This window comes from Notechis scutatus, chromosome 1 (assembly GCF_049901735.1).
Source record: "Notechis scutatus isolate UNSWTSFEM ecotype Mainland chromosome 1, rNotScu1.2, whole genome shotgun sequence".
Lineage (NCBI taxonomy): Eukaryota > Metazoa > Chordata > Lepidosauria > Squamata > Elapidae > Notechis > Notechis scutatus.
The window spans coordinates 226445252-226461576 of NC_142009.1; the positions used below are offsets into that span (position 1 = coordinate 226445252).

At 43.1% G+C, this 16325-nt stretch overlaps 1 protein-coding gene across 5 annotated transcripts in view; it reads right to left on the bottom strand.

The window, feature by feature from the left end:
• The window catches only part of OBSL1 (obscurin like cytoskeletal adaptor 1), a 75747-nt gene extending 59882 nt beyond the window's left edge, over nucleotides 1-15865 (bottom strand). For 4 of the 5 annotated variants that reach the window (XM_087950430.1, XM_087950427.1, XM_087950426.1 and 1 more), the window contains exons 1-5: nucleotides 15605-15865; nucleotides 12172-13249; nucleotides 6059-6328; nucleotides 4737-4997; nucleotides 1030-1335 (exon numbers count right to left, since the gene is read on the bottom strand). In XM_087950430.1, coding sequence (XP_087806556.1) covers nucleotides 1030-1335; nucleotides 4737-4997; nucleotides 6059-6328; nucleotides 12172-13249; nucleotides 15605-15685 — 1996 coding nt within the window. In that variant the 5' untranslated portion in view covers nucleotides 15686-15865. The remainder of the gene's footprint in view (nucleotides 1-1029; nucleotides 1336-4736; nucleotides 4998-6058; nucleotides 6329-12171; nucleotides 13250-15604) is intronic. The other variant, XM_087950428.1, reaches the window with a different exon arrangement.
• Between the last annotated feature and the right edge of the window lie 460 nt (nucleotides 15866-16325).

The following is a 16325-nucleotide window of genomic DNA, read 5'->3' on the forward strand; positions in this document are numbered from 1 at the left end:
AAAACTTGCAAGTTTGATTATGCTTCCCTCCTTCCCTCTTTTATCTTCACAGGAGGGGGTGGGGTTGTCAGTCTGCTTGAACCGTTTTCAGTAGCCACTTTCTTGACTTAGACTCAAGCCTTGTTTAGCTCCGGTGGCCTAGAGGTGGAGCTCTGGCCTCACAATAGGGAGGCTGTGAGTTCAATCCTAGGCAGAGGCTAATATTTGGAATAGACTCTCCTGCTCGAGTAGGGGGTTGGACTAGATGACCCTCCAAGGTCCCTTCCAACTCTGTTATTCTATGATTCTACCTGGCAGCTACCTTAAGGAACTTCTCTCTTATGGAACATCTTTCAAGGCCTTCCTTTATACTCACTACAAATAATTTAAAAAGAGCCAATGCAAGAAACCACATGCAGGCTAAAGCTATAACCATCCTAAGCTGAATATATTTATGTAGAGAAAAGGATCTTAATGGAGATATGCAAGATCTATTATCAAATCTTGCAACTTGCAAGATTTTGTGATTACAGCTGTTCTCAACAAAACTAAGCCATCCTGTAGTGGGGCTTAAACAGATCTAGTATATCTCCATCAATGTCACATTTCTCAGTCTCTTAAGTCTTAAATTTATAGTTTGAGATAAATGTGTTATGATGACTAGTCATTTGGATTTGCAAATCTAGGCTTTAAAAGTTAGCAGCTGTACAGATCCCACTGATTGCAGATTCAATAGCGGGTACATACACGTGGCTAGCACAATTTGCAAAGCCAAGCATACAGAATAAATTATTACTCCAAAAGGAAAAACAGGTTAGGTATTCAGCAATCTGAATGTGTAAAAAGGGCGCAAATGAAGAACAGCCAGCTGGGAAAAAGCAGACTAGTGCACTTATGCAGTGGGAGGAGGAGGAGGAAGAAGCAATTGACTAGTCAGTGCCTGAGAAACTTGCCAGTCACAAAGCAACCAAAATCAGAACAGAGAAATGCTTAAAACGCCCATTCTTATGCAAAGATGGAGCCCCACCTCTTAGGAGCAAGGAGGCTTACCAAGATGCACGGACCCTGGGAATTCCACATGCTCACTGCACCCATACTTATTGGCAGAGCATACACGGAAGCAGTAGTCAGCCTCCTGGGGCACACCATCCCCCGGAACTTCAACCATGCTAGCGACATCAGTGGTTAGACAAGGCACCCACTCAGCCTCTCCTACAGTCTGCCGCTCAAGGACATAGCTGCTTGGTGGGCTACGATGCAGATCTAGTGGTGGGCACCAGGTGAGAAGGGCGGCATTGCTACGTGTGGTGCACATCTTTACTTCCACAGGTGCACTTGGGGGAATCCTTTTGGCACCTAGAGAAAAGAAATCCTTGATATTATCTTCTTCCTTCAATAACCACCTAATAATCCCCATGAACCTTGTGAAGTAATTAAAACTTCTGAAATATCTGCAAAGTGCAGTTTATTACAATCAATCAAATATAGATTTGTTCTATGAAATATATCTGTGACTGGACTATTTCTGCCCCAAACAGGTAACTTAACCATAGTTTGTTAACTTAAGCTTGGCATCTAGGGATAAAGTTGGCCTTAGGAGGGTCCACAAATTATAAATATGTTTCTGCAGGTGAGCAGAATCCCATCCACAGGCTGGACACAGTCTCTCTGAAAAGTGAGCCATCTTCCCATTTAATTTCCATGTTCACAGGAACCTCTTTCAGAGTCATGGCTTTCTTCCAGCCCATTCCTAATTCCAGGCAATGTGTCGGAACTAAGTCTTTGCAGCTAACTGTACCATATCCTTACAGTTGTCAAGAAAACTACAGGGACATAAGAATGATGTCACCAGGAACTGAGCTTGCCTCAAAGCAGAAAATAATCTTTCTCTGCCGCAGTATGCAAACTACAAGTGACGCATAGTCCCATTTTTAAACACCTCCCCCCCCCACCCCAAGTTCTCTCTAGCAAAATTTTAGTGGCAAAGTTATAGTGACAGAATCTCACAACAACATAAAGAAAACAAAATGTAATTAATATTGAGTAGAATTCATTTAATGAAAGGGTTAATTTCAATTGTTTTATTGTTATGAAAAAAAGAAATTTAATTAGTTTGTTGATTTAAAGAGGTGTGTGATAAAATGATTAAAGTGTGGGCTGATTTGCACATATATGAAGTTTGATTTCTAAAAGGGGTAATACCGGTAGTAGTGTATGATGGAAGTAAAGCTTGTGTGATAATAAACCGTAGACATAGCAAGTGGTTCAACGCTGAGCAGAAAATAGCACAAGGAAATGAGATGTCTCCTAAGTTGCCTGATGTATTAAATGTATAAAAATGCCTGTGGTGACATTATAAATATGTTTACTAGGACACGAAAGTGTATTTAATTTTATACGCAGTCATTGCCATATTGTCGGCTGAGAAACTGAACAATTTGTGATGAGTGTTAGGTACACTGCATCCTCCAGTGAGGCATATGAATTCCAAAATTAATGTCAGAGTTAGTTGATTTTGCATGTAAAATAAAATGACTGCAAATTGTATGTAAGTGGAGGAAAACTAACATATGCAGATCATTTTTAACAGAATATTTATTGAACATGGGAAATGGGTGGAGAATTATTGAGAGAAATGCAAATGCTGCACAGCTTCCTTTAGAGTGCAGCTTCTCAGAATAACATTTTACTTTTAGCAACAAAGGAAACTTCCCAAGTGCTCCCGAGGAAGCAGGAAGTCGAAAGATTGTTGGACTGCAGCAAAAAAAAAAAGGATCATAAAGACAACTGGAGTTAGAACACCTTTCTACCCATAATGAACCTGTTCCCAAGACATTTCAAGTACAAGAACTCTTGATCAAGAACTCTTGATCAACTCAGATACAGAACTCTTAAAGGATGATTTAGGGTTGCCTGCAACTGCCTACAGCCATTGCTGCACACCTATGCTGCAAAAGGGTTGTCAGGTAAATGTAGGTTGCAAACGGCTGAAGATGGATCAACACAAACATCTCCCAAATGTGCATTGTGCAGAGGTGTGCATTCTGCATGCTGATTGGTTGATCCAACTTCCTGTTCTATGCTTTGCTGTTTGAGTGTCCCCCACCAGCCAGAACATTACATTTGCAGAAATATAAATAGAACATCTATGTAACTGTCCCTGAACAACAGATTCATAAGCTCTCTGACTTTCAGTGCACCGGAGAAGTCTACTTGACTAGCTAAGAGTTCTTCTTGTTTCCCTCCTGCTCCCACCTCCCCCACTCAATTAAGATTCTAGAGCTGCATTCCTTCAGTTCAATGCTTGAGGCTGTGTTAGGCTGAAATCCCCTTCTATCATCCCCAACCAGCAACACTGGCTGGGTATGATGGGAATTATAGTTTGACGTAAATGGAGGACACTACATTGGAGGAAGCTGTCCAAAAGTTATTTAATTCTCTTTTGAGATAGATAATCAGAAACACAGAAGCCTAGAACTGATGAACAGTTCTCCCGGATGGATGGTTGGATGGATGGATGGATGGATGGAAGGAAGGAAGGAAGCACAAAATAAGAACCTTAGGAAAGGAAAGGAAAGGAAAGGAAAGGAAAGGAAAGGAAAGGAAAGGAAAGGAAAGGAAAGGAAGAAAGAAAGAAAGAAAGAAAGAAAGAAAGAAAGAAAGAAAGAAAGAAAGAAAGAAAGAAAGAAAGAAAGAAAGAAAGAAAGAAAGAAAGAATCTATCTGACAAAAAAACCCAGGTCTTTATGTTTCTAAATTCTCAAGCTTTTCCAAGGATGCCTGAAATTTTAATTTGAGGTCACTTTCAATGTAAGTGTAAAGCTCAGATATGGTTGATGGATTGTAAAATCAATCACATGAAATATAACCTTGCAAAATTCAATTGTACACTATAGTCTTAGGAGAGGAGAATGTAAATTCCAATTGTTCTAAACAACGTATGTCTGAAGAAGAAAAAACAATTGTGGTGGTGGATAATTTCTAGAACTAGAATATTCAAGCATGTTTTAGTAATCTTAAGACTGAGCCCTATTACTGTACTTCCATTCATTGCTTAGATGTTCTGTAGATTGATGTCCCAGTTTAAATGGGCCTTTTGAGTGTTTTCTTTCCAAGCTTGGATTAGGACAACCACTACATATCTTCACAGTGTGGCAGCAGCTGCTGATGCTACAAGTCATCAGCAGGAATCTGATCACAAGTGGAGGCCTTTGAGAGACTGCCTGATAAATAAGATGATTGGGGGGAAAAGCATCTGATGTACAGCCAGACATAATTTGCACTTGTCCATGCCAGTTTAGGAAGTAGCAAAAGCAGCGGCATCCCTGAGCAGTAGGTTGCTTTGGAAATATGTTTACTAAAGATAAAACATTGATTTAACAATCTGGAACAGTGCAGTATTATAGTACAGTATTGTAATTTCATTCTTCTTGACATCAGTTCTAAAACAGCTTTGATCAAACTAGATCATTGCCGAGTCTAAATAATTGAGCATAATAGGAATCTAAATTTGTTGTAGATCTCCGTAATATAATATGGCAAGCCCCCTTTGTCCCAAATATTAGGCATCATTAAATCCAATATAAGGGATAAGATAAATAATTGCAAGCCTCAGTTAAGGGGTTCGTTTGGTGAATAATGTTTATGTCAAAAGCAAATAGAAACATTGAATGATCCCTAGGCAGAAAAGCATGATATAAACCAAATAGTCATTTCTCCTTCCCTTCCTCAGTAGTCCCATTTCCACTCTCTACTCACATTTGACACGAAGCTGGGCTGAAGTTTGTGAGTCGCCTGCCATGAAAGTGATGACTCCTGCATCCTGTCGAGACACATGTACCAGTACCAAAATATGTGTTTTCCCAAAGCTCCTGATGAGCGTATGTGGTGCCTCCACCAGTTCTTGCCCATTTCGCCCCCAACTTGGTGCTTCCACAGGTTCCCGGGTCTCCACATAGAAGGCTGCATTTTCTCCTTCCATCACATCTAGTTTTCGTGGCAAGCGCTTTACGATGAGACCTGAAGGAGGGAGTTTGTTCAATTATTATCAGAATGGAAACCCAAATGACAGCTGTCAGCAAGATTACATGTTGCAGTCACTACCATGCTAGGGTGACCATTTACTAACAGCCAGAAACAAGGACTATAATTATGTTATTAATATTACAGATATGTAATATCACTCTATTGGGTTTTCTTAAAGAGGGAATACCAACTTGGTAACAGTTTAAATTTTGGAGTTTTATTTATTAAACAAATGTATATGGATGCCCAGCTTACACACATTGACTCCAGGAGACTTAACAGTATTAAAATTCCACATTATAAAACTCTACCACCCTCATGCAATATATACCTGTATATTATGACAGAAGCCTGAAACACAATTGTGAATTGCTTAGGATAGAAAAGGTCAGACTCTTTTTCCACAAGCTGGTCAAGGCTCTAGTTTTGGTTTACCACAGGCAATTCAAAACTGTATTATGTTAATAACATATTTTTTTTAGTGAGCCTGCTGAATCTTCTGCGCAGTTGCTAACGTCAATGCTCCTGCTTTGATAGGGTTCTTTATCATTACATTGAGTTTAGACTCCACAGGCCTTCATATCCAAGGACAGCTTCAAACAGAGCCCTGTCCTCTGACGGTTCTTCAAACAAAGGATTATCCTATTGTACAATGTGTAAAAGCTGAGGCTGGCAATCCATTAAATAAAGAAATATCTCTTCTGAAGCCACCAAGTAACCCACTCAATATCCAATACTCCTGAAGGGCAGGAGGAGAAAGCCTAGACTTTCAGGAGCAGAGATATTGACATCTCTGGCTCTTGGGGGCAATTAGCTGTTGTTTTTTATTTTATTCCGATCTGCAATAAATATTTTTTACTCTAGCCAAGTCATGTCTGTGAATACGCTGCAAAATCGAGCTGAGAGCTGAACTAAGGTTAAAACTTGCACAGGCGTGCAATGAACTGCTGAGCCCAGGTATGAAGTGAAATACCTGAAGGACTTTGCCTGTAAAAATATTATAATGTATTCTAATAATTTATTTGAACTGATACAATGACTTCAAAACACCTCACCTTGCACAGAGAGCTCCCCAATGCTGCGGCCTTTGCCTTCCATCTCACACAAGTAGATGCCGTCATCATCGGCCCGGGCATCACGCACTGTCAGCCGCCTTAGTAGGCCCTGCTCCTCCATGAGATACTTGGGGCTGGGTTGCAGGCGCTTGTCTTCAAGATACCATGCTGTAGGCATGGCCTCTAAAGGCACCTGGCACTCTAAGACTGCATCTTGGTGTTCCAACACTTCTATATCCATCAAAGGTGCCTGGAATCGTAGCTGGGGTTCTGGAAGACAGACACAGGAAGACTCCACATGGAGGCCTACGGGTAATCTTCAATTTACAACCACAACTGAGCCCCAAATTTCTATTGCTAAACAAGGCAGGTGTTTTGCCCTGCTTTATAAACTTTTGACTGAGTCATTAAGCAAATCACTGCAGTTGTTAAGTGAATTATGTGGGCATTCATCAAATCTTCCCCCATCTGCTGGTCAGAAGCCAGCTGGGACAGTAACAAATGATGATCCCCAGACAGTGCAACTGTCATAAGTACCTGCCAGTTGCCGAGCATATGAATTTTGATCATGTGACCATGGGGATGCTACAATGATCAGAAATGTGGACGTCACTTTTTTCAGTGCTAAACAAATGGTTTAAGGACTACCTGTATACAGACAGTCCTACATCCCTAGACTCCCTAAACTGCCAGACCAACCCTCCTCCTTCAACTCTTAAGCTTTCCCATATTTTGTTGCGTAATTCTCCTCTCACGATCGATTTCGTCAGGGTCAGAAACCTTTTAGAATATTTAACAGCTAGGTTATTATATGCACAATAATGGAAGAATAATGAAATCCCCACTATGGATTGTGAAAATGTTGGGACTGGGTTGTGAAAATGTCAGAACTTGCAAAGATGACAAAACCTAGCTGTTTGATCAGAGCAGTGGTGGGATTCAAAATTTTTTACTACCGGTTCTGTGGGCGTGGCTTGGTGGGAATGGCAGGAGAAGGATACTGTAAAATCTGCAGTCTGAGGTGATATTTGCCGGTTCTCAGAACTACTCAAAATTTCCACTATCGGTTCTCCAGAACTGGTCAGAACCTGCTGAATGCCACCTCTGGATCAGAGGGGGGGGGGGAACAACAACAACAACAACAACAACAACAACAACAACAACAACAACAAAAAGTTTTTTGAAAGACTGGAAGGCTTATATGGACTTTTGCTGAAAAAAAGACAGAAATGAAATGATGGCTTATGGGTTTGAAAATTAAGATAGACCTGGATCAAATGAGAAGCTGAAGGAGCTGCTACTGTATATATTTAAGAGGGAAGAGGGATTATAAAATAGTAGCTATCTGTTGAAAAGAACGTTAGAGGTCATTCTATTTCTTAACTTTCTTTTTTTTTTTTCTGTTTCATGCAGTTTTTTCCTTTCCTTTGATTTATCTTTTATTATTCTTAATAAACATAAATAAATTAAAAAGAACCCTTATCATATTTAAAGGGCTGCTGCTGTTTCTTGTGCCTTCAGAAATCCATGTCCTCAGTTCCTATGTTTTTTTTCTGGCACGTATTTTCTATCCATAGTTTAATCCCTCCTGAGAAACTGTGATGAACCCAGCTAAGCTCTGAAGGATTTGCCCACAAGGAGTAATCAGTAATAGGCACAGGCTTAATTAATACTGAATCTTTCTTAAAAAGATATCTTCGCTTCATAACAAATGCTATAGCAGCCTCCCATAGTCTTTACCAAATAATTTACTATCACACAAGAAAATTTTGATAACGGGGGTAAGCAGGGGTGGGCTTCAAAATTTTTAGCAACAGGTTCTCTGCCCGGTTGCTGGGTGGGCGTGGCCATGGTGGGCGTGGCCTAGTTGGCCTCCTGCACCACGGCGGGGGGGAGGGGCGTTTTTGCCCTTCCTTCCCGGGCTCTGGAGTCTTTTCTTGAGCATCCGGGAGGGCGAAAACAGTCTCCTCGGGCTCACTGGAAGCTGGAAATGGACCCATTTCCAGCTTTCCTGAACTTCCAGGAGGCCCGTTTTTTGCCCTGCACTTACCTTCATCCAAAACGGGCTGTGTGGGGACTTCTGGGAGGGGAAGGGCAGGGTGGGCGGGGCCAGCCAGGAGTGGGATTTGGGGCAGGGGTGGGATTCTACAGGTTCGCACCTATTCGCTAGAACCAGTTGTTAACATTCTAAGCAGTTCGGAGAAGCGGTTGTTAGAAGAAATTACTGGCCTAATCCTGTAAGGAAGGCAGGAAGGAAACATTCTGGTGTTGCTTACAGAAACTGCCTCTCCGTTAACCCTTATTACATTCTTGGCAGGACTAGACTTCCTGTCTCAGGAACGTCTCTGGAGTTTTTTTTCCCCTCCTTTGCTGGTACTTTGCTTGTGTGGAGTGACCATTCAAAGTTACAATGGCACTGAAAAAAGTGACTTATGACCATTTTTCACACTTATGACTGTTGCAGCATCCCCACAGTCATGAGAGGCCAAGCGAGGAGATGCGTGCCTCGATGTGAATGATATTGAGTTGGCCACACCCAGCCAATAACATGACCACCAAGCCATGTCCACCCAGTCACATGACCACCAAGCCATGCCCACCACCTAAGCTACGCCCACAGAACCAGTTGTTTAAAAAATTGAATCCCACCCCTGCAGTTCTCCAAACTGCACAGAATCTTAGCTAGAGGCTCTCCCGAACCCCTGCGAACCCCCAGCAGCCCACCTCTTAAAGCAATTAAAACTTAATTGCTTTAATGAATGGTAGGATTACTCTCTATCTTTTAGAATGCTTTACATTAAACTGACAAAAGGAATATGAACCTAAACATTTAATGCCATTATTTTTTTTAACATTTTATGATTTAAGGATTCTTGACAAGATGCCTGCCCTACCTTGGTCTGCTGTGGGAGAAGAGGGTGGCCTTTCTCCAAAGGATTATTCTGAACAAGGACAGAGGGCTAAGTGGGTGGCATGTGGTATCTATAGCACTCAAGGGCCATCCCGTCAGTTCTTTGGAGCCCACTGCTAGGGACACCTGCCCACCCCTTCAGCAAGCCAAGGATCAGAGTACAGAGATGAAATTGCAGGAAAGAGCAATGTCAACTATCTTTGAAAAGACAGGTGGGAGTTGTTTAGATGGCACAACTGAGCCTGGAGGTTTTGTTTCTAGAAAAGAGGCGCCAGGCTTAAGCCCTTCTGAAAAATGTCTCCCCCCCCCCGTCCCGGGTGCCCCTCCCTTGATCAACAACACGAACTCTCTTTCCAGATTTACAGAGTAGGGAAACAGCTTGCTTTATATTGAACTGAAAATCATTTCCATTTTTTTCCTTCCAATTTCCAGGGTCAAGAATTTCGAGGGTTAAGTCGATATCAGTGCTGAAACCCAAATGAGCCACTTTTCTTATCCTCAGGGTGTGGCAATTAGAATTCATCAAGAGTTCTGCCATCTTCAGAAGAGCAGAATCACCTTGGAAATAGCATTTTGAGTGTGCGGATGAGATAAGGTAGAAGAGGTTTGCCTGTCTGCACCTCTTCATCTGATACTGGGTATTATTACCCTACACTACAGGAAATTAGCATTTCTTGGAGGAGGCCAAGCTAAAGCTCAATTTCCTATATTTATTTACTGATGTGTTGGTTGCATTGCCTATGCTCTAAAGAAAGGCTCTGTTGGCTAATGTTCAAGTGTATTCCGATGTTTCTTAACCTTGTCAGCTTTAACGTGCGTGGATTTCAACTCTCAGAATCCTCCAGCCAGCATATTAAGTTTGAGAAATACTTCTTCATTCAGTCATTGAATGGGGCTTTGGGGCCAGTTATTTCTGCTGTTACGTGTATAGCCCCATCAGTGTTGTTGTGAGCCACCCAAAGTTGTTATGAGCCATGCAAAGCTATATTTTGGGATGGGCAGACACACAAATTTCTTAAATCAATATAAATAAATACATTATAGTTAAATATTTATTTTAAAATTAAATAAAGATATAAAGATATTGAGACTCTAGAACAAGGGTATTCAAACTTGGCAAGTTTAAGACATGTGGACTTCAACTCCCAGAATTCCTGTGTTAACATGACTGGAGGAGGAATTCTGGGAGTTGAAGTCCACAAGTCTTAAACTTGCCAAGTTTGGACTCGTGCTCTAGAAAATGCGCAGAGAAGAGCAACAAAGATGATTAGGGGAGTGAAGGCTAAAACATATGAAGAACAGTTGCAGGAATTGGGTATGTCTGGTTTAATGAAAAGAAGGATTGGGAGTAACATGATAGCACTGTCCCAATATCCAAGGGGCTGCCACAAAGAAGAGGGAGCCAAGCTATTCTCCAAAGCACCTGAAGGCAGGGCAAGAAGCAATGAGTGGAAACTAATCAAGGAAAGAACCAACCTAGAACTGAGGAGAAATTTCCTCACAGAATAATCATTGGAACTGCTTGCTTTCAGAAGTTGGGGGTGCTCCGATACTGGAGGTTTTTAAGAAGAGATTGGACAGCCATTTGTCTAAAGTGGTGTAGGATTTCTGCTTGAGCAGGGGTTGGACTAGACAACATCCAAGGTCCCTTCCAACTCTGTTATTTTGTTAACAGTCTGCCATCTCTGTCTCCCTCCCCTCCCTCCCATTTTTTCCTCCCTTTTTCTACACAGGGTCCCATCATTGAAATACATTTTGCCTATTTTTTTAAAAAAGTTCCACTGAGTACAGATGCTACAAGCTCTCTGGGTAAAGTGTTCTACTGCATTGCTATTCTTACAGGCAGAAAAAACCTTCCTGATGTTTAATTCCTCTTTTTTCACTCAACCCCATCTCCTCTCTTGTCTGACCCTCAAGAGGTTTAGATAACAGCTGATTTCCTGACCAAGAGCAGTCATTGACATATAACTGAATCCTGTTATCTCTCATCCGCCCTTCTGATTCTCCTCTCCAGGCTAAACAAATGTTGCTGCTCCTTCAGAGCCTCACGTGGCACTGAATCTGCTTTATCAGCCCTCTTGCTCTCCTCAGAACAGCCTGCAAAATTCATGAACTCCAAGCATCTCTCTTGGAAAAGCAAAGAGCCTGAAATCCATCTATCAATATCCTACACAGTGAAAAATGCTTTTAGAACCCTATTTTCTTTCCCTTTATCAGTTGCCTCTGTTTCATTAATAACCCGTCTCTTGTCTTTCCCCATCTTTTTAATGCCAATCCAGGAACATTCACTAACTCATCTGCTATTTGGCCAGCAAACTCTCCTTCCTAAGCCATAGTAATCAACAACAGAATCAGTGCAGACGGAGAAGACTATTACCTACTTGCCGATCCCCAAATTGCCATGTGTTGACCCCTAAATTCACATGTGTTGATTCTACATATAACCATTGTATTAAAGAATCGAGACATATTCCTAACCCCAGGTAGAAGGAACCATTTCCAGCCAAGTGTTTTATCAATGGTTGCTATCTCACAGGCCATGTCTCTTCCCTTGAAAGAAAACAAAGCTTTGCTATCCACCTCCTCTGTCATGGACCAAACCACTCTGCAGTTCATAGGCACTGTTATTGGCAAAGAGTGTACACCCCTCAAGAATGGAGCCCAAGGACCATTTGGATCTCTCAGCAAATAGGTAACAGGCCCCAACCAAGTCTCTGCTTGCCATCCTGCCATTTTCATAAAGGTCTAGAGAGTTCTTGCTGCTTCTGAAACCCATTTTGTAATCCATCTTGATAATTTTTTGCTCTAGACCCGTTCCCATTCTCACAAGGGGTTTGGCCATTCCTTTTGTGTTTATCTAATCTATCATGGGCTGGATTGGTTTATAAACTAGTTCAAGCTTAAAATTTATGCTTCAACATACCTTTCAGGCAACACCTACATTTTTTTTCTTTCATTCTTGTACTTGGCAGATATATCCTCCTTTGATTTGGCAAGCAGTAAATACCCAATTCTTTCCCTTGGAATTGCCCATCCATTCTCATCCATTCTAATTTCACTCACATGGCTGGGTTTGCAGAACCCATTTATCCAGGTCAATTGAGTTTCACGTGTGAATCCAACCAACGTGTTCTCATGCAGATTCAGTGATGTCCCCACATCCCCAAACCCACTTTTTTTCCCCTCCCCCTTGGATGGATACCTCTGACATGGAGTCTCACAGCACTGAGCGTCTGGCCGGCAGTGTTGCAGGCTGTGCACACGTAGAGTCCACAGTCTCGTGCAGTGCAATACAGCACCTTAAGGATGAAGTAGCCCTCTCTGTCCTCATAGAGCAGGTGCCTTCTTCCAGGAGACAACACCTTCCCATCTTTCTGCCAGACAATCTCCGGCTTGGGCTTGCCAATGACGTAGCAGCGGAACTTGGCATGCTTCCCTTCATTCACAGTAAAAGACTTTGTTGGGGGGAAGCTGGACAGCACTTCTCCATTCTGCCTGCCTTCAGACAATGCAATCTGTGCAGGGTGGCGTGGACGCCTCTTATCCTCTGGTGACTCGGGTGGCTTCTTGAAATGGCAGTTTTGGGGAGCCCCTTGAGATGGGTCATGATGAGGAAGGCATGCCACAGGATCTACCAGGAGCACAGCTGCAGCCGTGCTCTCCCCAAAGCTGTTCTGTGCTCGGCACACATAGACCCCTGCATCTGGCAATCGGGCGTTGTAGATGTGCAGAGAATGCCAGTCCCCGGGCTCTACGTCCATTTTGTAATGGCTGCTCTCAAAGACGTCTGATAATCTGCGTCCATCTTTTTCCCATTCAAGCTGCCCTGAGACCCTACAGGCAAAAGTCACATCTTCGCCCCGGGTCACGCATGCCGAGACAGGCCTATTCAGGAAGGTGGGCGGCTGGCAGTCAAAATCTCCATTAGGTTTCAGTTCAGACCCTGTCTCCACTTTCAGCAGAGCAGCTGCATAGGTTTCACCCACACTGTTCTTGGCTTTGCACACATAGCGACCACTGTCCGCTGGGCCAGCCTGAGAGACCAGCAGGCTATATGCATCCCCGTTGACCTCAACAAACATCCGGCCAGAGGGCAGTTCCAGCACAGAGCCGTCTTTCTCCCAAACAATGCTGGGACGTGGCTCCCCGGCCACCTGCCATTTTAGGACGGCATTTGTGCCACTTTGGACTGAGAAAGTACGAGGAGAGGCAAGGAATCGGGGAGCTCCACCAAAAGCATCCATTGCCAGCCTAGTGAGGATTCGGGTCGGGTCAGGGACCTATAAAGAATCAGATCAAGGCAGAGTTATAGTTGGAGAAGGAGGAAGGGTTGAAAGGAGGTCGGTATCTTCACTTAAGATGAAATGGAGAAAACAGTTCAGAACTCAGTTCGGCATGCATGATCACTTCACATTTCACCCTCATTCTCTCCCGCTTTTCTGGATAAAGTTCTAACTCTGCCTTTAATCACACTGCTACTCAGCCTTGGTGTTGTAAAATTTGGACTGAGTGGGAAGCTGGGAACCTAGTGAAGCTGTTCCACAACTATTAGCAAGGGGAGTCCAGAGCCATTCCAGCCTATTACTCTCACCGCCCTCTCTGCAACCAATGGTATCTCCAGGATAACCCTGCCACATACTATATTCTTATTTTACACAATCCTTTTGTGGGGCTAACATTTTGATGCACTGTGTTGATCTCAGCTGAGCTAGGCGAATCTGCATGGCATTAACAGACAATTATGTCTTAAAACTGGGAACTGGACTCTAGTGAATAGAAACTTTGGTGAAAATAAGGTAACAAATAGGGAGAAATTAAGTCTCCTTGCTTGAATATTTGCAGCTGCTTCCCAGTAGCATGAGGCAAGGTCATGCCAGAACTATCATCATCAGCGCAACTCTCTGCTTGCATAAAAGTGGACGTCTCTTTTGTGTACATAGGCCTATTCAGCCATGTCAAGGTACTCTATACCTTCAACAAATTCCCATCTCATTAATAGCCAGAACTACTAACTCTGGAAGCCACCCAAGAACTACACTTCCTGGTTTTCAGAAGGATGAGGGCTGCCATGAGGGCAGAATCGGTGAGTTATCATGTCACATACAGAGCCATTTTTACAGTCACTTTTGTTTTGCCAGGTTTTGAGGGAGCCAGCCTATTTCATTTTAAAACCTTTTAGTGGTTACACTACATTTTTAGGTATCTCCTACCTCAGAATGTCAGATGATACAGTTGATTTACAGCAATTGTGTTCAGATGGATTTCAGTGGCTGAAAAACAAGCAAACAAAAAGAGGCTGAGAGACCACAAATTTTTTGTTTGCTTGCTTTTGAGACTTATATTCTCCCTTATTTCTGGAAGCTCAAGACAGCTTACATGGGAATTTGGCTTCCTTTTTTAAAAAGACTGCACACCACATCAACCCTGAGAAATATGTTAAACTGAAAGTAACAGACCCAAAGTTGGCCAGTAGTTCCATAATGAGGTATAGTGACCTCTTCATTCAAATTATTTGTGACATATTGTGTAAATGCCACCAATAACTTGACTGATGAGGTTACAAAACTGTTCAGGACAACATTTTGACATCACTATGGCTTGAAACAGATGTTTACGAGGAGAAATTGCCGGAGTCCTAGTCCAACCTCTTTAACCAAATTGCTACTTTGGGCTTGGGTTGTCCACCCTGTACTCTAGCCCTTCTCAACAGAGCACCTGTTCAATGCACCAGCAAGAAGAATGCAAACTAAATTTCTGATATGCAAAGTAAACCTGAAGGAGGTCTAATGAAAAATACTGTGTATATAGCCAACCATATTTGAACCATGACCTGTAGCTCAGCTGTCACCAGCATATTTCAAGCATTTGCATAAAATGGATTCCCAATATTGTATGATCGTAATAGGTGCAAGGGGGAACTAAGGCAGTTGCATACAGGGACTCCTTAATGAGAGACAGAGTAATGCAAGATTTGAACTAGGGGCTTCCCAATTCGTCTTCCCTGCTGAAATGCTACCCCAGTGCTGAGAGGATCCAGTTGCCCAACTGTCACCACAGCCTGCCAAGCATACTTGCCCTATCATGCATTCCTCCCCTATCAGGCTCTAAATAGTTTTTTGCTGATAATAGGCTGCCACTCACTGCCACTCAGCCTGGTCGCCCACAGGAGAAAGTGAGGGGGAGAATTCCAGCAGGATGGAACACCATTTTCTCTCCCCCCCCCCCACTTCTCACTGAGATGATTCTAGTATCCCCCTGTAAGCTCTTGGTACATAAGGATAGGAAACATCAAGGACAAGCTGCTCAGCATGGCAGCCACTTCATGGAGAGGAAGGTTGGGCTTCTGATAAGGGAGGAACGCTTGATCGGTCTCATTCCACAAAGCTTCAGACCACCAAGGCCTGTAGCCTGTTTCTTTTGGTACCCCAAAACCTGTTTTCCTTTGGTTCCATTACTCAGCAACCAGGATCGGTTACTTATTGTATGGCCCTCATGATTCAGAAGCATCCAGAATACCCTCATAGGCAACTTTGGTTCTCCTTAATCCCATTATTTCCACAGGGACACAAGCTAAAAAGGGGCATAAGAAGGGTCTTTCAACAGAATCCCCTGCTTCTCTCTCTGGGTTCACTAACCTTGTGTATCTGCTTTCTCAAGCAACTGGTTCTTGCTTCTCCTGGTCCTGTCAGACGATGTCCAGCTATTTGGTCATTCATGGGTCTACACTCCGATTGCTCTCCTCAGTACTTCTTTGTCCCTTTCTGTTCCATGATCAGCCTGGGCATCTCTGATGCCTGCCTGCCCACTCTTCCTCATACACCCCAATTGCTGTCTGACCCTCTTAATGTTGTGGCACCCTGGTCTCCTTCTGCCCTGCTCCCCAGGCGTTTGTGAGTGGAGCAAAGCTGAAGTGTTACAAATGCCTGCAGCTGCTGTCCCCAAAAATACTCTCTGATGACATGGCCGGGTTGATAAGAGGGGGCTGGGACTTGGCTAAGTATAGATCCCAGCAGGGAGGAACATACAGGCATCCCTCGGCCCTAAAGCTGCCTCAGGCTCAGCCCACCTCAAGAGAAGGGAGTAGGGGGAGAACAGGGTCACCCCACCCCATCTCAAAGCAGTTTGTTAGTATGAAGGGTCCTTGGTGTTCTCCGAGTTTGGTTGTTTTGTGGCAGACATTTCATTACCCAAACTAGGTAACATCATCAGTGCGAGATGTTACCTGGTTTGGTCTGCAAGGAAACAACCAAGGTCAAAGAGCACCAAGGACCCCTCATTTCATCCCTGGGTGACAAATATTCTCCTTTATTAGTTTGTAGTATGTCAGCAATGGCCTGAAATTCTGGTCCCAATGTC